At 43.0% G+C, this 24,973-nt stretch overlaps 1 protein-coding gene across 2 annotated transcripts in view; it reads right to left on the bottom strand.

Moving 5' to 3' along the window:
- COBLL1 (cordon-bleu WH2 repeat protein like 1) overlaps positions 1-24,973 on the bottom strand; it is a 105,951-nt gene that overhangs the window by 32,876 nt on the left and 48,102 nt on the right. The window contains exons 2-7 of one of the 2 annotated variants that reach the window (XM_064164034.1): positions 15,230-15,409; positions 9,840-10,041; positions 7,805-8,033; positions 4,738-4,776; positions 3,007-3,101; positions 2,636-2,875 (exon numbers count right to left, since the gene is read on the bottom strand). In XM_064164034.1, coding sequence (XP_064020104.1) covers positions 2,636-2,875; positions 3,007-3,101; positions 4,738-4,776; positions 7,805-8,033; positions 9,840-10,041; positions 15,230-15,409 — 985 coding nt within the window. The remainder of the gene's footprint in view (positions 1-2,635; positions 2,876-3,006; positions 3,102-4,737; positions 4,777-7,804; positions 8,034-9,839; positions 10,042-15,229; positions 15,410-24,973) is intronic. The other variant, XM_064164044.1, reaches the window with a different exon arrangement.

The raw sequence follows: 24,973 nt of genomic DNA, 5'->3' as shown, positions 1-24,973 counted from the left end.
AAACTCAAAACCACACACACTAAAGGCTTCTATGTTCTAAGGAAGGTGCACAAAGTAGTACAAAACAGAAAACACATGCAAAGATATAAATTTCATCTGGATTTCCATCCTTCCTTTGTGAGCTGCTCAGCTTCAGTCAAATCACTTTAGATGAATAAAAAATGCCAGCACAAAATAATAAATCTAAGCCATTTTGTTGAGTGACAGATCCTAGCCCAGCAGTCATACATTACTGTTAGACAGAATAGGATATTAATCATTTAAAGCATGTTGGCATTAATATTTTTTTTATTATTATTTGAATTCAATTAAAAGACAAACATGATGAGGTAAGAAAGATCATGAGGGTTTGTTTTTTTTTGTCCCCTAAAGGTTCCTTTTATTAGAATACAGAAAGAAACCTTTGTCTTCTTCAAATGATAAAGCTTTTCAGCAAGACACAACACAGAAATACAGAACTTTTGCTAAACAGTGCTCTCTTGTGGATCTGTGCATCAGTGAAAGAGAAAAGCAGTGTATAAAGATAAAGAAAAAAACGCAGGCTGAGACTTCTGGTTTCTGGAGTTCAGCAAAATTAATCCCTCAAAGTGGTAGTGCATTTGGTTCTGGGCTGCCCAGGGAGGTGGTGGAGTCGCTGTCCCTGGAGGTGTTGAAGCAAAGCCTGGATGAGGCACTTAGTGCCATAGTCTAGGTGACTGGATAAGGCTGGGTGCTAGGTTGGACTGGATGATCTCGGAGGTCTCCTCCAACCAGGTTGATGCTATGATTCTATTCTATGCTTTTATATTTCTAACATAGTAGTAACATCATTTATTGAAGACCACCTTTAGATACTGCATTAAATGCAAAATATGGAATAAAAAAAACCAAAGAAAACAAACCCCCACATTTATAATGACAATGGAAATCACTACGTGCAATATCAGGGTATTGCTTAATTCTTTCAGCGTTGCATGGGATACCCAGGTTCCTTAAATAGCCCACACCAGAATCATAGAATCAACCAGGTTGGAAGAGACCTCATTTGAGGCCCCCTGCTGGAAGTATCAGAGTATCATCAAGGTTGGAAGAGACCTCATAGATCATCAAGTCCAACCCTTTACCACAGAGCTCAAGGCTAGACCATGGCACCAAGTGCCATGTCCAGTCCTGCCTTGAACAGCCCCAGGGACGGCGACTCCACCACCTCCCTGGGCAGCCCATTCCAGTGTCCAATGACTCTCTCAGTGAAGAACTTTGGGGCTCTGGCCAGGCTAATCTAGGGTAGGGTGTCCCTGCCCATGGCAGGGGGCTAGGAACTAGCTGATCCTTGTGGTCCCTTCCAACCCTGACTGATTCTACGATCTCATAGCTTCAACTAAATATTTCCCTATTTGATTACAGTAAAAGCCTTATTTTAACTTGCTAGGAGTACAAAAATGTTATAACTGCTCTCCAAGATATCCACTTTTTACTGGTAAAGTAATGTAATGCAGTTTTTGCTATGACTTACCACTAAAACATAAAAAACAACCTGGAAATATCAAAGCATCAATTATTAGCTACAACAAAGTGAGACAATGTTCTCACCTTCACAGATATAAACTACTTGTCCAAAAGGTGCTCACAATACCAGCTTATTGTTGGCTTTACTCACAGCACCTCCTTTAGATACAGGCTAGAAAGTCTAAGAGGAACACAGCTTTCCATTTTTGTAAAGTGTACGACATTTTTATGTCCTACAGATATATTTCAAGCCTCAGCAGGTAGAATCACAGAATCATAGAATCAACCAGGTTGGAAGAGACCTCCAAGGTCAGCCAGTCCAACCTAGCACCCAGCTCTACCCAGTCAACTAAACCATGGCACTAAGTGCCTCATCCAGGCTTTGCTTCAACACCTCCAGGGATGGCAACTCCACCTCCCTGGGCAGCCCATTCCAATGCCAATCACTCTCTCTGCCAACAACTTCCTCCTAACATCCAGCCTAGACCTCCCCCAAGAAAACGTGAGACTGCATCCTCTTGTTCTGTTGCTGCTTGCCTGGGAGAAGAGACCAACCCCCACCTGGCTACAGCCTCCCTTCAGGCAGTTGGAGATAGCAAGGAGGTCACCCCTGAGCCTCCTCTTCTCCAGGCTGCACACCCCCAGCTCCCTCAGCCTCTCCTCACAGGGCTGTGCTCCAGGCCCCTCACCAGCTTCTCTGGACACATTCCAGCATCTCAACATTTCTCTTGAATTGAGGAGCCCAGGACTGGACACAGTACTCAAGGTGTGGCCTGACCAGTGCTGAGTACAGGGGCAGAATAACCTCCCTTGTCCTACTGGCCACACTCTTCCTGATCCAGGCCAGGATGCCACTGGGCCTCCTGACCACACTGCTGGCTCATGTTCAGCGATTGTCTATCAGTACCCCCAGGTCCCTTTCTTCCTGGCTGCTCTCAGCCACTCTGTCCCCAGCCTGTAGCACTGCTTGGGGCTGCTGTGGCCAAAGTGCAGAACCTTGCACTTAGCTTTGTTAAATCTCATCCCATTGGCCTCTGCCCACCCATCCAGCCTGTCCAGGAACTGGACACAGTACACAAGGTGTGGCATCAACAGGGTTATCAGTATTATGTCTAAACTTCTGAAGAGAAGTAAAACAAACATAACTAACCTGCTCATTCCTATCAAAGCTGTTTGATTTCACAAGACCAGATGCTGGTCTGACTTGGGCTTGTCCAAGTTCCTGGGGAGCACTCTGAGAATTTGGCATAGGTGGTAAAGGAGCTCTCCGTTTCTTTGGCATCTCTGATGGCAGAGTGTTTGAATCATACTGCTTGCTAACGGTGTTAGATCTCGTGATAAACGTTGGTCTTGGCTTGGTCATCAATGGGGTTGCTGGGGCACTGGCAGTCTTGGGGTGCAGGAGGAAGAAGAGAGAAAAGAAGTTAAGCAAAATTACTTATACTTTCTGGAAAACAATCCACAGGATTGAGTGGTTAATGTGAATGCTTCTGGTTTGGCTGATACATAGTCACAGCTTACTTGTTCTCTCTTCTTCTTGCTTCGCTGAAAAAAGCTGAAGAATCCTTTGTTTTCTTTCTCCTTCAGAACATCGAAGTTTTCAGACTGGTAGGAGTCTAAAATAGAAAACAACAGTTTTCAATGTTATTTATTGCACAGATTATTTCTCCTGCGTCCTAACTATTTCACTGTCTGTCACAGAATCATAGAATCAACCAGGTTGGAAGAGACCTCCAAGATCAGCCAGTCCAACCTAGCACCCAGTCCTAGCCAGTCAACTAGACCATGGCACTAAGTGCCTCATCCAGGCTTTGCTTCAACACCTCCAGGGATGGCAACTCCACCACCTCCCTGGGCAGCCCATTCCAATGCCAATCACTCTCTCTGACAACAACTTCCTCCTAACATCCAGCCTAGACCTCCCCTGGCACAGCTTGAGACTGTGTCCCCTTGTTCTGTTGCTGGTTGCCTGGCAGAAGAGACCAACCCCCACCTGGCTACAGCCTCCCTTCAGGTAGTTGTAGACAGCAATGAGGTCACCCCAGAGACTCCTCTTCTCCAGGCTGCACACCCTCAGCTCCCTCAGCCTCTCCTCATAGGGTTTGTGTTCCAGGCCCCTCACCAGCTTCATTGCCCTTCTCTGGACATGTTCCAGCACCTCAACATCTCTCTTGAATTGAGAGGCCCAGAACTGGACACAGTCCTAAGTCCCTGGAAGGATATGCAAAACACACCATAAATCACCTCTGTCAATAGTTCTTCTAAATGCTACAAAAACAAGTCTCCTACCATCCAGTTCTTCCTGTCTCTCCCAGACCTCAGAACAGAAAAAAATCAGCTGCTATTAATACCCCTAGCACTTAATCCAGCCCATCCACCTTGTCATCTGTTATGGTTTCTATCAGCAAAGCTATGAATGGGGAAAAGGGAACCAGCCTCTCCAGCTCTCAATTCCTAATTGTCTAAATTCATGGCAAAAAAGTAAAGTGGGATAAGTCCAGGACAAACTTGCACATGGCATGGGTAGAGAGAAGTGTAACTGAAACCCCCAGTAGGTGCTGCACATACAACTGCATGGCAGTCACAATAAAGACAGTCAGGACTTTAGGTGTTTAAGGCCAGGTTGGATGAGGCTCTGGCCAGCCTAATCTAGGGTAGGGTGTCTGTGCCCATGGCAGGGGGGTTGGAACTAGATGATCCTTGTGGTGCCTTCCAACCCTGACTGATTCTATGATTCTACACTTACTCATGCAGACAATTTATAAATCTAAAGGCTACATCTTTCTGTTTGCCATCCCTGGAGATGTTCAAGAAAAGAGCTGATGAGGCACTTAGTGCCATGCTCTAGTTGATTGGATAGGGCTGGATGATAGGTTGGACTGGATTTTGGAGGTCTTTTCCAACCTAGTTGATTCCATGATTCTTGATTTTTACTAGATTTAAGTTTCTCAGTGAAATACCCTTGAAAGCAAATGCAATAAGCAACAATAATCATCAAGGCAACTCTGGGCTCCTGCTGAAAATATCACTATAAACATGACTGTAAGTTTAATTAACCAACCTAGAGAAAACTACATAGAAATATTTTATATACAGTTAGGTATACCCACTTCTGCACTGTCTTTTTTGATGTGCATTTATGATGGGACAGAGATAATTACTCATGACACAGTCAAGCAGACGTTATAGTAAGAGCTGATGATTCTGTCCTCTAAGTGCAACAGTTTCACCACCTGTTTTAGTAAGTCATACCTTGCAAAGATGGTAAATTTAAATCAACTGGTGATGTGGCTACAGAAAGACAAAAAGAAAGACAGCAAATGTGAATCTGAATCAAGGATGCAGTCGTAAGTTACAAACATGGAGAGCCAAGTTGAATCTTCACCATTAAGAAAAGACAACTAGATACTTAGAGAAGCAAAGGGCTGTGCATCCACTACCCAATACTATAGACCATTTAAAAACTTCAGCCTGGACAAATGCAACACTGACTGGAATCTTGTTAATCAGGCAAGCCCTATCATTATACAGAATGGTTTGCTTCTATTTTGGACTGCCTGAAGATCCAAACTTGGCAAACAAAGAGGACTGGGGGAAAAAAAAGTATCATTTTAATTAAATAAAATTTCACTTCTGCCAAGTGAAAAGCAGACCTCACCACTGCTTTTCGTACAGGAAGCTGAAAGTCCTGAGCTGCTTGGAAACTTCAGATGCTGAAATACTTGGTATCAAGAGAGGTGAAATGTATCTCAATTTCCTGGGCTGCAGCGGGAGAAGTGTGGCCAGCAGGGCCAGGGAGGTGATTCTTGCCCTCTACTGCACTCAGGTGAGACCCCACCTGGAGTACTGCACCCAGTTCTGGAGTCTCCATTACAAGAGGGATGTGGAGATGCTGGAGTGTGTCCAGAGAAGGGCCACGAGGATGCTCAGAGGGCTGCAGCAGCTCTGCTGTGAGCACAGACTGAAAGAGCTGGGGCTGTTCAGCCTTGGAAAAGAGAAGGCTCCCAGGCGACCTTCTTGTGGCCTCCCAGGATCTGAAAGGGACCTATAAAAAGCTGGGTAGGGACTTTTGAGGCTCTCAGAGCATGACAGGACTGATGGGAATGGAGCAAAGCTGGAGGTGGGCAGATTCAGACTGGAGGTGAGGAGGAAGTTGTTGAGCATGAGAGTGGTGAGAGCCTGGAATGGGTTGCCCAGGGAGGTGGTTGAGGCCCCATGGCTGGAGATATTTAAGGCCAGGCTGGATGAGGCTGTGGCCAGGCTGCTCTAGGGTGAGGTGTCCCTGCCCATGGCAGGGGGGTTGGAACTAGCTGATCCTTGTGGTCCCTTCCAACCCTGACTGATGCTATGATTCCTGGCAGGCACTGCCCTGCAGAAAGCATACATGCCCTCTTACTCTCCCCTGAAAACTTCAGACTGTTAGTTCAAATGAAGCACATCTCATACTGTGCAAAAAGTAGCTCTGCCAGGCTGCAGATGAAAGCAATAACCAGACAACAAACAAGACAACCCACCGTGGGCATATATAGACCAAGCACCATGTTTAAGCAAGTTAAAACATGTTGTTTTCCAGTGGGGAGAGAAAAATACCTAAATTTTGTCATCTCCATGGGAATAAATACTTATTTTCCAAGTCTGTCATTCTGCTGTTATTCAAGATAACCTGCCTTTGAGAAGTGATTGAGAGAACTCTTCAAACTGTAACCATCAAATGAGAAGGGTTCTGTATTCAGGTAGAAGCACAAAAAAAAACCCAGCATAACCTCCCAAATTTTAAAGCAGAAAGAAAATCACATGGAACAGTGCTCAAAAATAGGGGAGTCAATATTATTGTAGAATCATAGAATCAGCCAGGTTGGAAGAGACCTCCAAGCTCATCCAGTCCAACCTAGCACCCAGCCCTAGCCAGTCAACTAGACCATGGCACCAAGTGCCTCATTCAGACAAGACTGTAGACTGTATTCTAGAGTCAAGTAAAAAGTCCAAGGATTAATGACTGAAATAGATGAGTTATATCAGATACATTTTTAATCATAATATAATAAACCCTTCATTAAAGAGAAACAGGCTCACAGCCAAATTAAAAACAGGCACAGGAATGTTCAAACAAATAGAAGGAAATTAGTTTATTTTGCACCTACTGAACCACAATTACAAAGCAAATTATTTATTCCTTCCCAATTTATAAAATCAGCAAACAACTCTCAGAAATTAAATACATAAACACCATCCCAACATTCCAACTCTTTCTGGTTTAAATAACCTAAAAATAAAACTAATTTCTCTCCTGTTCCTGTTTTTAGCTCATCATGACCCTATGAGTCTTTTCTGGGAAATGTCTGAGAGACAGGATGCTTTTAAGTGATGATTTTGTACTCAGCTTTGCTAGTCCCTGCCACATCTACTTTGTTAGAAAATAAAACCTTAAGAAAGGGACCTGGGTGTACTGGTAGATAGTAGCTGAACATGAGCCAGCAGTGTGCTCAGGTGGGCAGGAGAGCCAATGGCATCCTGGCCTGCATCAGGAACAGTGTGGCCAGCAGGACAAGGGAGGTTATTCTGCCCCTGGACTCAACACTGGTCAGGCCACACCTTGAGTGCTGTGTCCAGTTCTGGGCTCCTCAATTCAAGAGAGATGTTGAGGTGCTGGAAGCTGTCCAGAGAAGGGCAACAAAGCTGGTGAGGGGCCTGGAGCACAGCCCTGTGAGGAGAGGCTGAGGGAGCTGAGGGTGTTTAGCCTGGAGAAGAGGAGGCTCAGGGGTGACCTCATTGCTCTCTACAACTACCTGAAGGGAGGCTGTAGCCAGGTGGGGTTGGTCTCTTCTCCCAGGCAACCAGCAACAGAAGAAGGGGACACAGTCTCAAGCTGTGCCAGGGGAGGTCTAGGCTGGGTGTTAGGAAGAAGTTGTTGCCACAGAGCGTGTGATTGGCATTGGAATGGGCTGCCCAGGGAGGTGGTGGAGTCACCATCCCTGGAGGTGTTGAAGCAAAGCCTGGCTGAGGCACTTAGTGCCATGGTCTGGTTGACTGGATAGGGCTGGGTGCTAGGTTGGACTGGATGATCTTGGAGGTCTCTTCCAACCTGCTTGATTCTATGATACTTCCCAAACACAAGTACAAATAAACTGGTGCCAGTGTCAATTTTACAGCACACTACTGAAATGTGATCAATTGCCAGAAATTCATTTCTTAGTAAAAAACAACCAAAAAAAAACAACCAACAAACAAACCACCCCACAACCAACCACAAACTATGTAACTTCTTGAAATACTAAGTAGCTATCTTTTCTATAACTGTGAGACACAACAGCTACCTTACCTCGACTGATATCCATGGCATATAATTCTCTTAGTCCAAGGTCATTCAGAGATTTTGTCACATCAAGGGGTTCTTGAGACTGGTAATTCTTCAACAGCAGAGTGTGTGAAGGATCAAACTCACATTTATTACAGATAACTGGCATGAGTTCTTGAAGAGGTGAATGTGGACTAACTCTTACTACTGTCTTCTGTGTCTTCTTGTAGTTTATCACTACTCTTACAGTTTGCTAAAAAGAAGAAAACTCCAATAAGTAGCAGCATAAATTCTGAAACAATTCACACTTTCCTAATAGCCTTACAGTAATCACAGGAATTCTGCTGACAGCCAACTTCACCACTGTTAGACATTCAGAAACACTGCAGAGGGAACTAACAACTTGGCAGTTCCTTTCTAAAGAAGGAAACAGTCTGATCCTGCTGTAGAATCTGTTATTTGCCTATCCAGTAGGGTACCTGCCCAGAGTTACATGTCCTGCTAGGTTGCATTAAGCAGCCACAGAAATCAGCCAATTAGCTATGAGTGAGTGTGTGTCTGTGCATACACTTGCAGGACAAAAGGGGAGCAGAAGAACTCCTCTGGCCCTATATAAGTGTTTTAGACTAATTAAAATACAATATTCTGAGGCACTTAGTGCCATGGTCTAGTTGATTGGATAAGGCTGGACTGGATGATCTTAGTTGGATAGGTTGGACTGCATATTTTGGAGCTCTCTTCCAACCTGACTGATTCTATAATTAAGTATTTTTATGATGATCTTGGTTGGGTAGGTTGGACTGGATGATCTTGGAGCTCTCTTCCAACCTGATTGATTCTATAATTAAGTATTTTTATGATGGTCTTGGTTGGATAGGTTGGACTGGATGATCTTGGAGCTCTCTTCCAACCTGATTGATTCTATAATTAAGTATTTTTATGATGGTCTTGGTTGGATAGGTTGGACTGGATGATTTTGGAGGTCTCTTCCAACCTGATTGATTCTGTAATTCTATGATTAAGTATTTTTATGATGATTTTGGTTGGGTAAGTTGGACTGGATCATCTTGGAGCTCTCTTCCAACCTGATTGATTCTATCATTCTATGATTATGTATTTTCATGATGATTTGGAGCTCTCTTCCAACCTGGTTAATTCTGTGATTCTACACAGCAGAAGGACAAAGGTGGAAGGAAAGATTTAGGCAACACCTAGAAGTTGCTTTGGCACATCAAAAAGCTCTTGCCTATGTTATAAAAGCTGAGTAACAGCAGAGAAGTGCAGTATTCATTGAAGGAAAATGAACATACAATCATAAGGGCATATGCATCACAGCATGCTAGGTGGTACAAGTTGTCACCTTCCAGTTTGTGAAAGGCTGTGTTCAGCCACATTTCACCTGCAGAATTTGACAAAAGGACAGTAAGGACATTGTCCTGCCAGGAAGGAATCAAGATCAGGTGAGAGATCATGCCAGTCCCAGCACCCTGCCAGAGTCCTGGGGAAACTCCAAAAGCTTCCGACAGGTATTACACCACTGACAGCTCCCTCCAAATGCTTTGGGTACTGCCTGGAACTATAATGCAGCCCTGGGAACATGGATATATCAGTCTGTGAATAAATATTCTGAAAAGCCTGTCTATGATTAAAGCTCTTTGCTTGGGTTCTGTTTACTCCATTTGCTCTGTATTGTGCCCTGTGCTTTAGCAGAAAGGAGCCTCTCGAGTCCCCTTGGAGGGCAAACGGTAAACTGACTCCTGCCTTGGCAAGGAGATTGGACTCAATGATCTCTGGAGGTCTCTTCCAACCTCTGAAGCTCTGTGATTCTGTAAGGCATGGGATTTCAAATAATATTGTAATGTTTCCTTCATTGAGTTGCAAAGATGTTTGCTGAACCAAACTGAGACAATTTGACATTAGGAGTAGTTTATCAAGAACATGGAGCCAAGCATTTCACAGAGGTGCATGGCCAGAGGATCAGAGACAACAGGGAAAGCTGCCACAAGAGGATAAACTACTAACTCACATGCTGAAAACAAGACTGATTCTAATTTCTCACCTCTGGTATAACTGGAGCAGGTTTCTTCTTATCCATTTGTTTTGGTTTTAAAATCACCTTTTCCACTTCAAGCATTCCCACTGGTGTGTTTGGTTTGAATTTAACCTGACTATTTTCAGCTGATACCAACTCTATAGTGTAACTTGATGGATTTAAATGATACTGTGCACAGAGAAAAATCAGCAAGTCCATCATGGGCTTCCTGTAAAAGACAAATAGAGACATCACAACAGGTGATCATTAAGCAAGCTACAGCAAAACATGCTGCTGAACATTTAACCTAAGTCATCCTTTCCCGTCCAAGACTAGTAATCACCACAAGGCCCCAACTTCAAGGATCTTCAATATTAAAAACACCCACAAACGAAGAAAAAAAAACATCCAAACCCAAACACAGTCACTAAAAAGGAAATGAAAACACCTTGGACAAAATAGGCCAAATGCTTCAGCAAAGGAGGTAATTTTTGCTTGTGCGTAGGGCTGCTTGCCCTGAGGTCAGTGGGGACATGCAGACTAACCACTTCATTTGACATGTAATGGGAACTGTAGCAGTGATGCTACAAACCCTGCTATCCACTGAGAACAGCCCCCAAAAGTTTGTATGTTACAAAGGATTTCATTTCAGAAATTTTGAGCATTAGCCATTTGGAGGAAGCAGGAGAAATGAACTTGGAGGAAGTCATCTTTTAAGGAGGTCTTTCATTAGGAATCACAAAATGAGAGCCAGGTGTTTAGTTTAGACAGGGAAAAAAGCTAAACAACCAGAGAGCAGTTGAACAGAGCTCCTTGAGGAGTTGTGTAACACCACAGATGTCCTTTCTACAGCAAAAGCATGGAAAAACAAATTCATCCTATGTATAGAATCATAGAATCAAGCAGGTTGGAAGAGACCTCCAAGATCATCCAGTCCAACCTAGCACCCAGCCCTAGCCAGTCAACCAGACCATGGCACTAAGTGCCTCATTCAGGCTTTACTTCAACACTCCAGGGATGGTGACTCCACCACCTCCCTGGGCAGCCCATTCCAATGCCAATCACTCTCTCTGCCAACAACTTCTTCCTAACATCGAGCCTAGACCTCCCCTGGCACAACTTGAGATCTGTGTCCCCTTCTTCTGTTGCTGGTTGCCTGGCAGAAGAGACCAACCCCCAGCTGGCTACAGCCTCCCTTCAGGTAGTTGTAGACAGCAATGAGGTCTGCCCTAAGCCTCCTCTTCTGCAGGCTGCACACCCCCAGCTCCCTCAGCCTCTCCCCATAGAGCTAGTCACAGCCTGGAGCACAGCCATGTCCTTGGTTCTTTCAGCACTCAATGAAGAGCATGCTGAACATCACACTAAGATAAGATGAACATTCCTGCTTACTACTAAAGTTCATTGAAGCTGCACTTTAAACATAAGTGTCATGGAAGTTTGAAGAGACCAAAGGAGAGTATCCTAACATTACACTACATGTTACAGTAACAGAATAAGGTTGCAATTCTGTCAGCTCACTGGAACTGGTCATTCCTCAGGTTTTAGAGTTGGTCAATCGTCTGTAAGAAGCATTCAGAAGAATGTAGTAGTAAGAAAAGAGCTAGAAATGCAAATCATGTCCTTCCCCCATTTCACTGGGGTCAGGGGAGGGGAGAAGGAAGCCAGAGGAGACAGTGGACTAGTTCTGTAGTGACCTTTCTGGTTATCAGCCTATCCAATAAGTTACCCATTACTTTTTTTCTGGTGCATTTTTATATGCTGACTAGCTTTAAAAGCTGCCTTCCCTCTGACCTTCACTTACTGGAGAAGGGTGAGAACACTGAAGAGGACAAGAGACACAGTCTCAAGTTGTGCCTGGGCAGGTCTAGGCTGGATGTTAGGAGGAAGTTGTTGGCAGAGAGAGTGATTGGCATTGGAATGGGCTGCCCAGGGAGGTGGTGGAGTCACCATTCATGAAGGTGTTCAGAAAAAGCCTGGATGAGGCACTTAGTGCCATGCGCTGGTTGCTAGGTTGGACTGGATGCTCCTCGAGGCCCCTCACCAGCTTCATTGCCCTTCTCTGGACACATTCCTGAACCTCAACATCTCTCTTGGATTGAGGAGCTCAGAACTGGACACAGCACTCAAGGTGTGTCCTGAGCAGTGCTGAGTACAGGGGCAGAATAACCTCCCTCCTATCATCAACTACCACAGCATACAAATTGGTGATTAGGCTCATGTAAGAGTCCACCTGCCTGTTCCCACAGTTTCAGAAGGAGAAATAGAGGAAGGAAACGTATTTACAGACAGCAATATCCCTTGCTGTAAACAGGCTAGCAAGAACACCATCAAGCATCCCAGTAGTCATCAATTATTTCAAAAGATTTCTTCTGAGAAATATCTTCTCAGATTTAAGTTATCCTGAAAATCAGATGGAACCAGAGTGAAGGTTAATCCACAAATTTTAGCTACTGCAGCTCTGGGATTTGACATCTAAACAACGACCTCCTGAACTCTGGCAAATGACAAAACGTGCAAATAGAGTCCAGGCAGACTTTACCTCTCATTAAGAGGTGAGGCAGGTGTAACTACTTGCTTATATTACCTGGTTTACATCAGTCAATCAGCCTGCTTGCTTTCAGTAGCAATGACAGCGACAACACACCAAGCACAACAGACAGGTTCTGCATTTCAGCTTGGCAAAGCATCAAAGTGGCATCCTAATTGTTCTGATCCATACAAGGGCTTACACTGGAGCCTCTTTAGTAGATCTGCTGCTACAATTGATACAGCATTTGAAGTCCTAGGATTTACCATTTCAACTCACCAATTCTTTGTCTCCATGACACAGAAGGTCTTCAGCATAACCTCAGGGTTTTTTTTTTTCAGGAAAGTGGAGTGGGAATGAGTTGTTCTTGATTGCTTTTGGAGATGTTCAATTTCATGCCCCAGAGTAACACAACCACTTCCAGGAGTGCCAGCAGCTCCTTAGCCAGTGTAAGCACTTTAAGGCCAACAACAACCTCTCACTCTTTCAGTGTGAAGAAAATGCATTGCCTATCAATACCACCTTCCCCTAACTCTTCACAGTTCCCTTCCAGCTTTTTCACAGCCTCTTTGGGGTCTGCAGCAGACTGAGAAATACTGATTTAGAGGACTGCTGGTAATCTACTCAACCCCTCTGCAGAAAGCAGCACAAGTTGGCAGCAAAGGAAGATTACCCAGTTCTGCAAACCCCAGCACACACTAAAAGCCCTGGCAATTTATTTCTGTGATTCTATGTCCAGGTCTTTCTGATCTGAACCACCCCCCTGGGCAACCCATTCCAGGTAAGACCCTGCACTGGGTTGCCCAGAGAGGTGGTTCAGGCTCCATGCCAGGAGATGTTTAAGGCCAGGCTGGATGAGGCTGTGGGCAGCCTGCTCTAGGGTAGGGTGTCCCTGCCCATGGCAGGGGAGCTGGAACTGGATGATCCTTGTGGTGCCTTCCAAGCCTGACTGATTCTGTGATCTAAAGGTGGCATAAGAGTTACATGCACAATCTATACCACCAGTTAGTGGACTGAAAAACAATTCAAATTAAAACTGGCTGAAGCAAAACATATTTGTTTAAAACAAAAATTCTAATTCCAAAGCTGAAACCAGAAATTACTTATTTGAGGCATTATAAATTCTGTCTGAAGTGATGACACCTGATTTTAAGACTGCTAGTAGTCATTATGTAGTAGTGCTGAGGATGGGACTTTGTAACCCCATAGGATGCAGGAACTAATCTCTAAGTCTAAAAAGGAAAAGCCACATAGGAATATTCAGTGACTGTGCTGGTTTGAGGCTAATTTTTACTGAGAGAAATTAAATCCTTAGCTATGAGAAGAAAGAAAATACACAATTGTAATCTATATCCCCCAGTTTTCTGCTGAGAAACACAACTAGTCAAAATATAGATAAGACAGGCACTTCTCAGCTCTCACTTGGGGCTGTGCCTTCTTTCTGGCAGTCTGGTCTCTGTGTCTCTGTCTTTAACTCTCTAATCCACCTAACCCCTTTTTCCTCTAATCTCCTTGTCATCTCTTTTTGACATCTCATCTCAGATCTCCAGATTTATCTGGAGACATACATGGGCTGATCTGGTTATTTCTGAACAGAGGGCAAGAGGGAGGGGGAAGGGGGTTTGGGTCAGGAGCCCTCCTGGGGACTCCGTTTCTGGGATGGGTTTTGTGTTTCTGTGTTACTTTTAATTTGTATATAACTGTATATATTTGTGTATGTCTGCTTGTATATTGTGCTAAGCTGTAAATATGGCTTCATTCCTTCATTTCCAGCTTGGCTGAGTCTAATCTGGGTGATTTCATAAGAGTGAGAGGTGAGTAACAGCCAAACCACCACAGTGACTCATAGAAATTATTTTTCCAGAGCCTTGCAGTGACTAGAAAGAGCAACAGGTATAGTTATGCATCCTGATAGATGCCACTTAGAATTTCAGAATCTCTAAAAAGTCTTCACAAAACCAAAGGTAAGTGTATCAAGTGCCTGTTTCCACATCTACCCCAAAATCATATTAGAATCATAGAAACATTTAGATTGGAAGAGGCTCTTAAGATCATTGAGTACAACTGCAAAACCAGCACTGTCCAGTCCACCACTAAACCATGTCCCTAAGAATCACAGAACCAAACAGGTTGGAGGAGACTTCCAAGATCATCCAGGCCAAGCTAGCACTCAGCCCTGGCCAATCAACTAGACCCTGGCACTAAGTGCCCCATCCAGGCTTTTTCTGAACACCTCCATGAATGATGACTCCACTACCTCCCTGGGCAGCCCATTCCAATACCAATGACTCTCTCTGGCAACAACTTCCTCCTCACATCCAGCCTAGACCTCCCCTGGCACAACTTGAGACTGTGTCCCCTTGTTCTGTTGCTGGTTGCCTGGCAGAAGAGAGCAAACCCACCTGGCTACAACCTCCCTTCAGGTATGAGGTCACCACTGGAACCACCACAAGCACCACATCCACATGTCTTTCAAAACTAACCCCAGGGATGGTGATTCCACCAATTCCCTGGGTAGCCTATTACAGTGCCTGACAACCATTTCAGTGAAGTTCTTCTTCATATCAAATCTGAACCTCATCTGGGACAACTTAAGGCCATTTCCACTCATCCTATCTCTTGTTCCCTGGGAAGAGGAGACTGGCTCCCACTTTCTTACAGCTTGCTTTAAGGGAGTTCCAAAGAGCAAAAAAGACTCTTTTTCCAGCCTAAACTCCAGATCCTTCAGTAGCAACTCATAAGACTTGTTCTCTAAACCCTTCAGCTTTCCTGCCCTTCTTTGGTCACACTCCTCACACATTTTACCAAGTGATTAAAAACTGGATGAAGGTTGAAGTAATCTAGACCAAGAAAAGCAACTTAAGCAAAACTGCCACGCTGTGTAACTTACCTCCCATTAACTGTAGTATATTTGATTACATCTCCTGGCAGGACCACTGACAGTTCAATATCTTTATCGATCACATTCTCTTTCTGTTCCATGACAATGGTGTCCGGTTCAGTGTCATCAAATGCAGAAACAGCAACAAATTTTATTTCAGATGGAGGGGGAGGTGCTTTAGATTTTCTTCTGAAATACATGAATGAAAGTGAAAGGTCAAGTTTGTATTTATATATGTGAATCCATACTGGCAGACTAAAAAGTTTCAGAACAGGAATGAATCATAGAATCACAGAATCAATCACAGAATCAATTTCTTAGATTGGAAAAGACCTTCAAGATTATCAAGTCCAACCATTACTTTCCTCTCCTCCATGTTTATTCACCCCACAATGTCTTGATGTTCTTATTCTGCTAGGCTCTGTTAAGTAAAAAAAACCCAACAACCCCCTTCCAAAAAATACCCCAAACCCACACCACCACAGTACAAAACCCCCAAAGCAACAACAACAGCAACAAAAAGATGAGTGAATTACAGTTTGTCATCCACTGTCTCTGCAGGGAAAGCTACTCAGAGCACAACAATAAGCCTAATATTGTGACTGGAAAATACAAAGAGAACATTGCTACTTGAAGAAATCCAGCTGCTCCTGAAGCTAAAGTCAAGGTTTTGTTAAAGGACTACAAGGGTGTGGAGCTTTGATGTACAGCAGATTATTTACAGCTCAGAAGAATCATAGAATCAACCAGGTTGGAAGAGACCTCCAAGTTCATCAGAGAATCAACCAGGTTGGAAGAGACCTCCAAGATCAGCCAGTCCAACCTAGCACCCAGCCCTATCCAGTCAGCTAGACCATGGCACTAAGTGCCTCATTCAGGCTTTTCTTGAACACCTCCAGGGACAGTGACTCCATCACCCCTCTGAGCAGAACCACAGTTCATTCCTTTCACTCTCCCTGTGTGATACGTGCAAGGAAGGGATGAGCCAATATTTTCAACGTACAATTAGTGGGGAAGACAAAAGACTGGGGTATCTATCATGTTTTAAGAAGCCATTGAACCCAAACATGAATATATATATATATATATATATATATAAAAAATACTTTTTTTCCTCCATTGGGTTACACAAAGGACCTTATTTGTGCTTTCTCCCAACAGATTTACTGGATTAGTACAAACAGAAACACTGTACTCTGCAGAACGAAGCCAAATGCCACTAATGGTGTTTTTATTATCTAGGACAGATAGGTAATGGAACAAAGCACACTTTTCCTCTCCATTTCTTTTTCTTCTGATTTTGCAAACAAATCTTACCAGCTCTGGTCTATTTATTTCTACAAAGTAATACAACAGCAGTATACTCAACACTATTGTGTAGTAATATTTCTTGACATTTCAGGCACAACATTCTTCTATATTTTTCCCTCACCTAGGCTGATTTCCTCTTTTAATTGTCTCACTATTTTTTACCATCTCAGTAACAATCCAGTGTACTCCTGAATGCAAAGAGTGATCAGTAAGTTTCACCTATTTAACTAAAAAACCCAAAGTCCAAAATAGTATAAAAGGAAAACTCTCTACATCTCTTCAGATATTCGTGTTGCTGTAAATTCTAAAGGCAGGACTCTTATCATAGAACCAACCAGGTTGGAAAGACCTCCAAGCTCATCCAGTCCAACCTAGCACCCAGCCCTAGCCAATCAACTAGACCATGGCATTAAGTGCCTCATTCAGTCTTTCTCTTAACACATCCAGGGATGGTGGCTCCACCACCTCCCTGGGCAGCCCATTCCAATGCCAATCACTCTCTCTGGCAAGAATTTCCTCACAACATCCAGCCTAGACCTTCCCTGGCACAACTTGAGACTGTGTCCCCTTGTTCTATTGCTGGTTGCCTGGCAGAGGAGATCAATCCCCACCTGGCTGTAGCCTCCCTTCAGGTAGTTGTAGACATGCCATATAACATATAGTCTAGCATCTCTTTTACTCAAATAGCTTCCCATGAGTCACTTCTCACAATTCACACCGTGGAGTTGCATTACATAGAATCATAGAATCAACCAGGTTGGAAGAGACCTCCAAGATTATCCAGTCCAACATCAAGATATCTTTAAAAGAATACTTATAAGAAATTAACAAGCTTGAATGAAGCCACATTCACAGACAGATAAAATACATTTCAAACCTCATACACAGAGATTCCAAAATCATGCCTGCAATTTAGATTCTGGAGCTTCATTTATTTACTGACTTTTATTTACCTTAAACCAACTTACCAGACTTTACTTACCTTAATTGTAAGCAAAGAAATTAGCTTTTATAATTGTCCTACAGAGTATCAATGTCTAGCACACAATTAAAAATACACATCTTATTTTGGGGGGAAAACAAAGTTTAAAGTCACTCACAATGAAGAGCAAACAAGGTCCAAAGCAGCACTGCCAAAGACGACTGCGTAATGAGACTTCACATGACTGCTCTGTTGCTGAAAGCGCTTAGAGTTCTGAACTTCAGAACTCTGTGCTGAATAATTAACCATTCACAGCCTCTCTGAGCTAATCAGGAATACTCTCAGCCCTCCAAATATGCCAAATGAGGATTTGCCATCAAAATTTATACCTCCTGCCTGTTAATGTTTTAAAATAGCTTTGGTGTATGCAATCTCCAAAAATGAACTAACAGCTGCAAATGACCCTTGGGTCTCTACAGCAGCTTGCTTGGGTCGTTCTGGGTTATCTGAATGCTGCAAAATGTATGATTCTGATTTCTTTTTACATCTCCCCACCCTGTTTGGATGGTTTTGTGGCATGACTTTTAGCTTTCATGTAACCACCAAAAAGAATTAGTCAGTGAAGAGCATCAATAAAGCCATTTCTTTTTTCATCTGAGAGTTCAGAAGTTACCTTAGCACCCCAAAAATCCAAACCCAAAATGAAGCACTATTGCTTTTCCCTTTCTTTCCACTAAATGACTTCAAATTACCATTAGAAAGTAATTATTGCAATGAACTTAGAATCTGATCTTTGATGACTGGATGCTACAGAAAGATTTGTTTGCAAATGCTCGTGGACTTGATTTTCTCTTCAGCTAACATTTGGCCATTTGATTGCTGGAACTCTGCTTAATCACACTGAAAAATGAATGCATGGTCCACATCAAAAAAAGGCAGCTTTATTGATACAGTATTTAACTTAAACTGTATAGAGATAGAACTGATAAAATACTCTTGTCAAAGTCTGTGTGCAACAGCTAGACAGATAGAAATTCCATGTATTTATCAAGACACAGACACACACATATGTGGAGTCAGGCAGTTGGATCAGGTTGGCTAAATCCCCAAAAATCCAAACCCAGAGTGGAGCATTATTGCTTTTCCCTTTCTTTAAGTGACTTCAAATTACCATTAAAAGGTAATTCTTGCAACTGAACTTAGAATCTGATCTTTGAAGACTGGATGCTACAGAGAGATTTGTTTGCAAATGCTTGTGGACTTGATTTTCTTTCTATTAAGCAGACATTTGGCCACTTGATTGCTGGAACTCTGCTTAATCACACTGAGAAATAAATGCATGACCCACATCAAAAGCAGGCAGCTTTATTGATACAGTATTTAAGTTGAACTGCATAGAGATAGAACTGATAAAATACTCTTGTCAAAGTCTGTGTGCAACAGACAGATAACAATTCCATGTACTTATCAAGACACAGACACACACATATATGGAGTCAGGCAGTTGGATCAAGTTGGCTAAATCCCCAAAAATCCAAACCCAGAATGGAGCATTATTGCTTTTCCCTTTCTTTAAGTGACTTCAAATTACCATTAATAGGTAATTCTTGCAACTGAACTTAGAATCTGATCTTTGAAGACTGGATGCTACAGAGAGATTTGTTTGCAAATGCTCGTGGACTTGATTTTCACAGTATCACAGTATAATCAGGGTTGGAAGAGACCTCACAGATCATCAAGTCCAACCCTTATTTTCTTTCTATTAAGCAGACATTTGGCCACTTGATTGCTGGAACTCTGCTTAATCACACAGAGAAATGAATGCATGATCCACATCAAAAGCAGGCAGCTTTATTGATACAGTATTTAAGCTGAACTGCATAGAGATAGAACTGATAAAATACTCTTGTCAAAGTCTGTGTGCAACAGATAGACAGATAACAATTCCATGTACTTATCAAGACACAGACACACACATATGTGGAGTCAGGCAGTTGGATCAGGTTGGCTAAATCCTCACATACAGAGCTATCTACTCTGCCCATCTCTAGCACATTTGCCTTTTCCTTCTGGTTAGCCATGCTTATGTTCTGCCCCATACAAAGGCAGAAAAAATTCCTGAGTACAGTTTCTCAGAGTTTATGCTGAAGATTTTGGCAGCCTTTTATTAAGCAACAGGGATCCAATACTTTCATTTTCTGTTTCCAGATCCTGTCTCTATGTTTTCTTAACGTCTCACCACGGCCATGGCACTAAGTGCCTCATCCAGGCTTTTCCTAAACACCTCCAGGAATGGTGACTTCACCACCACCCTGGGCAGCCCATTCCAAGGGCAAATCACTCTTTCTGTGAAGAACCTTCTCCTGACATCCAGCCTAGACCTTCCTGTTTTGAACACAATTCCATGAGACATTAGACAGCTTGATAGCTCTCTCACTAAATCTTTTATCTAACCTCCTACATCAGAACTGTCTCTCAAGACTTCTGTAGCAAAAATCTCAGACAGGAAAGGTCACAAAGGACCTCACTTTCACTTGGCATCTCTTCAGGTATTGAAAATGTTCATTAAACACAGCACAATAAAAATCTTCTGCTCCAGAACAGATAGATTTGTAAATGTGACTTATGGCACCATGAAGAACACCACTTTCCTATCAAAGGTAACAAAATTGTATACACCAAAAGAAAATGCAACCCCCAGCTTTAATACTAGAGGATTTAGCTCTGGGAAGGTCACATCAGGAAAGGAAAAAGACCACTTCAACAGCGCTTCTCCCAGAGTTTTTCTCACCTCTGACCTCTCACAGCAAGCAATAATTGTAATGCTTTCTCAGCTATCATAATAATGCTGCTCCATTGCTATGCTGTAGTAGCAGCCAGTTGAAACCTTGCCTATCTCCTTAACCAAGGAAGGGTAGAACAAGAGTTCAGCCCTACATTAAATACATAACTTTCATTTTTGTTGTTCTTAATGTGAATACTAACAATTGCTTTGACATATCTATTCCACATGGAGATTTGTTCTTTCAGCTTGAGAACTGGGATGCACAGCTTTTCTTGTTATGGTAGCTGCAGTGATGGTATAAAAGACACTCTGAAAGATACCTTGTGACAGAATGTAATGAAAATACTCAAGGAACAGGACCATTACTCTTCCCTTTCCCCTCCTCTTCCCTCTCCCCCTTCCCTGCCTCTCCCCAGCCTCACCCCAGCACAGAAGAACAGCCTATGAGTAGAGGATTTATCTTAGAATCTCTGATCAGAGATTGGAATGCTAAGTCCTTAAGTTTACCTCTGCAATCTTTCAAGTTACATTATCCCAGTTTTAGCACCCTCAGTAAGCTTGCAGGTGACACTAAGCTATGTGGCCTACTGGACATGAGAGAAGGGATGCCATCCAGAGGGACACAGAGAGACTAGAGAGGTGGGTGCAAGACAACCTCAACAGGCCCAAATGCAAGGTCTTAGACTTGGGTCAGGGCAACCCCAAACACAAACACAGGTTGGGCAAGATATGCCTTAAGAGTCTCAGGAGATAGACTTGGGGATGTTAGCTGATGAAGAACTCAACAAGAGCTGGCAATATGTGCTAGCAGCCCACAAGGTGTGCTGGTGTGAGCCTAGCTGGGATACTTTAGTGAGAGGAATTAGATGATAGACTGTGAAAAGGAAATAATGGTGATGTCTGCTGCACTCATAGGCTTGCTGAGATGGATAAGAACAAGAATACAAACACAGATAACAGAGTTGCTTTCTGGCTTTTGGCTGCCTCCCTTCTCTCCCTAACCTGCTGTCTGTGTGACTAATCCCTCTGCTTCCTAACCTCCCTGACTGATTCTCCAAACTCACCTTGAACATAAGGCAAAGCCTGGGATAAGGCAGAGGGGTGGAAAGGAGGTGGAAGGGTGGTTGGGAGCCCCTCCTGGGGACTCTGGTTTCTGGGAGAGCTGTTTTAACTTGTATATTTCTGTCTATAGCTGTATGTATTGTAACTATCTGCTTGTATATTGTGCTAAGCTGTTAATATAAAGCTTCATTCTTTAATTTCCAGCTCAGCTGAGTCTAGTCTGTGGGGTTTTCTTAAGTGTGGGGGGGTAACACCTGAACCATCACACAAAGCCAACTGTATCCTGGGCTGCATCAAAAGAAGCGTGACCAGGCGGACGAGAGGCGATTCTCTGCCTCTGCTATGCTCTTGAGAACTCGCCTGGAGTACTATGTCCAGTTCTGCTGAGCCCAGAAAAAGAAGAACAATGGACTGCTGGATCAGAGGGCTTGACCACCTCCCCTGCAGGGACAGGCTGTTTGGCCTGTGCAGCTGATACTAACTGACATGCCAGGTGGGGGTTGGTCTCTTCTGCCAGGCAACCAGCAATGGAACAAGGGGACAGAGTCTCAAGTTGTGCGGGGAGAAGTATAGGCTGGATGTTAGGAGGAAGTTGTTGCCAGAGAGAGTGATTGGCATTGGAATGGGCTGCCCAGGGAGGTGGTGGAGTCACCATCCCTGGAGGTGTTCAAGAGAAGCCTGGATGAGGCACTTAGTGCCATGGTCTAGATGACTGGCTAGGGCTGGGTGCTAGGTTGGACTGGCTGATCTTGGAGGTCTCTTCCAACCTGGTTGATTCTATGATTCCAGTAGTAATGCTACAGGTGATAAGATTATTACCCTTGAAGATTATCTCTATAGGTTTACTCAGTGAGGTTCCAAACACCAAATTGTCTGCATATGCTCATATTCAGACAGCAGCTATAACAAGAACAAAAAATGAGTAACAACTACATTTCCACTCTCTTTCCATAAATAAATTAGACCAAGAAAATAAGGCACCCCAGTAATCAAAACATGTTTTCAAAGCTCTTGTTAAAGACATTTTGGCTTGTCAATAGGAAGGGTGGAATCTCCCCAACAGTCTTGTAGATCTAAAGAGGTTTTTTTTAAAGTCTCATCCTAGGGAGAAATAAATCACAGAACTGGGACCGTAACCATGACAGTAAGGTGAAAGCTTAACGGAATCTTCAGACATCTGCTTCATACTAAAAGGGAGAAAGCAGCAAATGAATCCTTTAGTCCCCTCCAGACCATTTGAAACAGACCCTGGTCTGTCTGATTTGTCTGTCCCCATGGTAGTGGCACTCTTGGAAACAGAAGGCACTGTATTCAAGCCATAATTCATGCAATGTTTTCTCCTATTGCAAGGAAAAAGAGGGAGATTCAGAAGCAATGCAAACACAAATCTCTGTGGCAGGGGAGTCATTTTAATTGTGCTCTCAGCTTTAATAGGTGAGCAGCTGCAGTACAAGCTTATGGAACATAATTAAGTATAGATTTAAAACTCTTCTAGGATAATCATTTATTTGTTGCTGTGCAAAGCCAAATCACAACTATTATCATGATAACCTCAAGCTCAAACATATGAAAGGCTACCTAACTTCTGAGCAGTCAGTCACTAACTTTTCTCTTGCACCATCTAAACAAAACATAGTTAGCTCCTCTCCTTGCTCTTAGGAAGACAGCCAAGACCTTGGAATCTTAGCAGGCAACAGAGGATAAAAAATACTTTATGCTGCAAATTAGCACAGTTTCTTGTTACTGCTGCAGAAATATGTTCTGAGAGAAAATTTCTTTTACAGTTCAATCTGTTGTGCCAAAAGAAATATTTATTTCTCTAATAAATGAAACAAACAAAAATATTAATAGTGGGAAATTAATAATTATTAATTTAATAATTATTAATCTAATATTTTATTATTAATAATAAAAAAAAGAACAATGCTACTTCTAAAGAGCTCAAAAACTGACTTTTGAATAGAACTAACACAAACTTAGCATGTCCAAATACAATATACCTCTGTAGCAAGCAGATAATGATATCTACTTGCAACGCTTGCACAAAGTAGCAAATGAAAAAGATAAGCCAGGTTTACTACCAAAATAAAGTGCAAAAAGCATTTAATGACATTCAAAACTATTAAAACTTCATCCAACTCACTTAGCTTTTATTATATTTAGAATTATGAAAAGAGCCTGACAGAAAACAGAGCAGAGAAGAGAAAGCAGTCAATCTGTAACAGTAATTGAGTAATATATAACTGGCTGAATAAACAGGAAAAGAAAACAAAGAGCAGCTTCAACTGCAAGGGGGAGCTTAACCTTTGATACACTAATAAATCTAGCAAATGCCTAAAACTCGAGCAAACATATTGCCTCCACAAGGAACAGACCTCCACCTCTTTTTTTGTCAAGAACTGCAATGAAAGGATGCTCAAACACATGTTTTTTTTCTCCCATAGCCAGTAAGAAAATTCAATTAAGGGCTCTCAAATAGAGCAAAACCTGAATCTGCCCTTGTGGCTGTTATCTGATAGTCATGAAAGTATGTGTAACAGCACTGTGTTTTCAAAGCCTGAGGATGAAACACCTAGATCTGCTCACGATTCTTTCTGCTGCTGTTCTGAACATCAATAGAGGCAAGAATTGGCCATTTCTCTAAGCTTTTCTGCTGCTGCTTTTCTCTCCCGCTGAAAATTGTGTTTTTAGAAGAAACACTGGAGCAAGCACTGGATGGAAAAGGAAAGAAATGCAGAGCTACTCAGCATCCATGAAAAAGGCTCCTAAGGACCCTTAACTTGCATACACAAGTCTTAAATACAGCTACCTGGGTGAAGGTGTGGGTGGGCAACAGATGAAATAATTCAGGACAGCAGCTAGGAAGCTCTGCAGTAACAACAGAAGACAAACTACTTCCTCTTCCTTTTAGAAAGCTGAACCCAACTGTAACAGTCTCATTTCCCATCTTCAGAATCATAGAATCAACCAGGTTGGAAGAGACATTCAAGATCAGCCAGTCCAACCTAGCACCCAGTCCTAGCCAGTCATCTAGACCATGGCACTAAGTGCCTCATCCAGGCTTTGCTTCAACACCTCCAGGGATGGTGACTCCACCACCTCCCTGGGCAGCCCATTCCAATGCCAATCACTCTCTCTGCCAACAACTTCCTCCTAACATCCAGCCTAGACCTCCCCCGGCACAACTTGAGACTGTGTCCCCTTGTTCTCTTGCTAGTTGCCTGGCAGAAGAGGCCACCCCCTACCTGGCTACTGCCTCCCTTCAGGTAGTTGTAGACAGTAATAAGATTTAGTCACAGGAAGAACAACCCGAACACAGCAATAAGAAGACAGGCTAAGAAATTCCACTAAAACAAGCTTTTTCCTCACAAGATTGCAAGAGAAATGTCTTGGCAGTTCATCTGCTGAAACTTAGGATGTAATAAAGAGCAGGTAGTTTTGGTTCCCCAAACAGATGTGGCCAGCACCTTCAGCTAACACTCCTTGCAAAACTAAGAAGAAATGCTCCAAGTGCCTATATGGCACCAGATTTTCCTGCTCATCTTTCACAGCTCACTTCCGTCCCTGCATCCTCCTCAGAAATCCCTTACCTTTAAGAACAGGCTCACACTTGCTACAACATCAAATGTCAGTGCTGTTGTTAGACCCCAAGCCTGACTTATGTGCTGCGAGA

This window comes from Pogoniulus pusillus, chromosome 2 (genome assembly GCF_015220805.1).
Source record: "Pogoniulus pusillus isolate bPogPus1 chromosome 2, bPogPus1.pri, whole genome shotgun sequence".
NCBI lineage: Eukaryota > Metazoa > Chordata > Aves > Piciformes > Lybiidae > Pogoniulus > Pogoniulus pusillus.
Note: the sequence above shows the minus strand (reverse complement) of the source record. Positions and strands in the feature narration are given on the sequence as shown.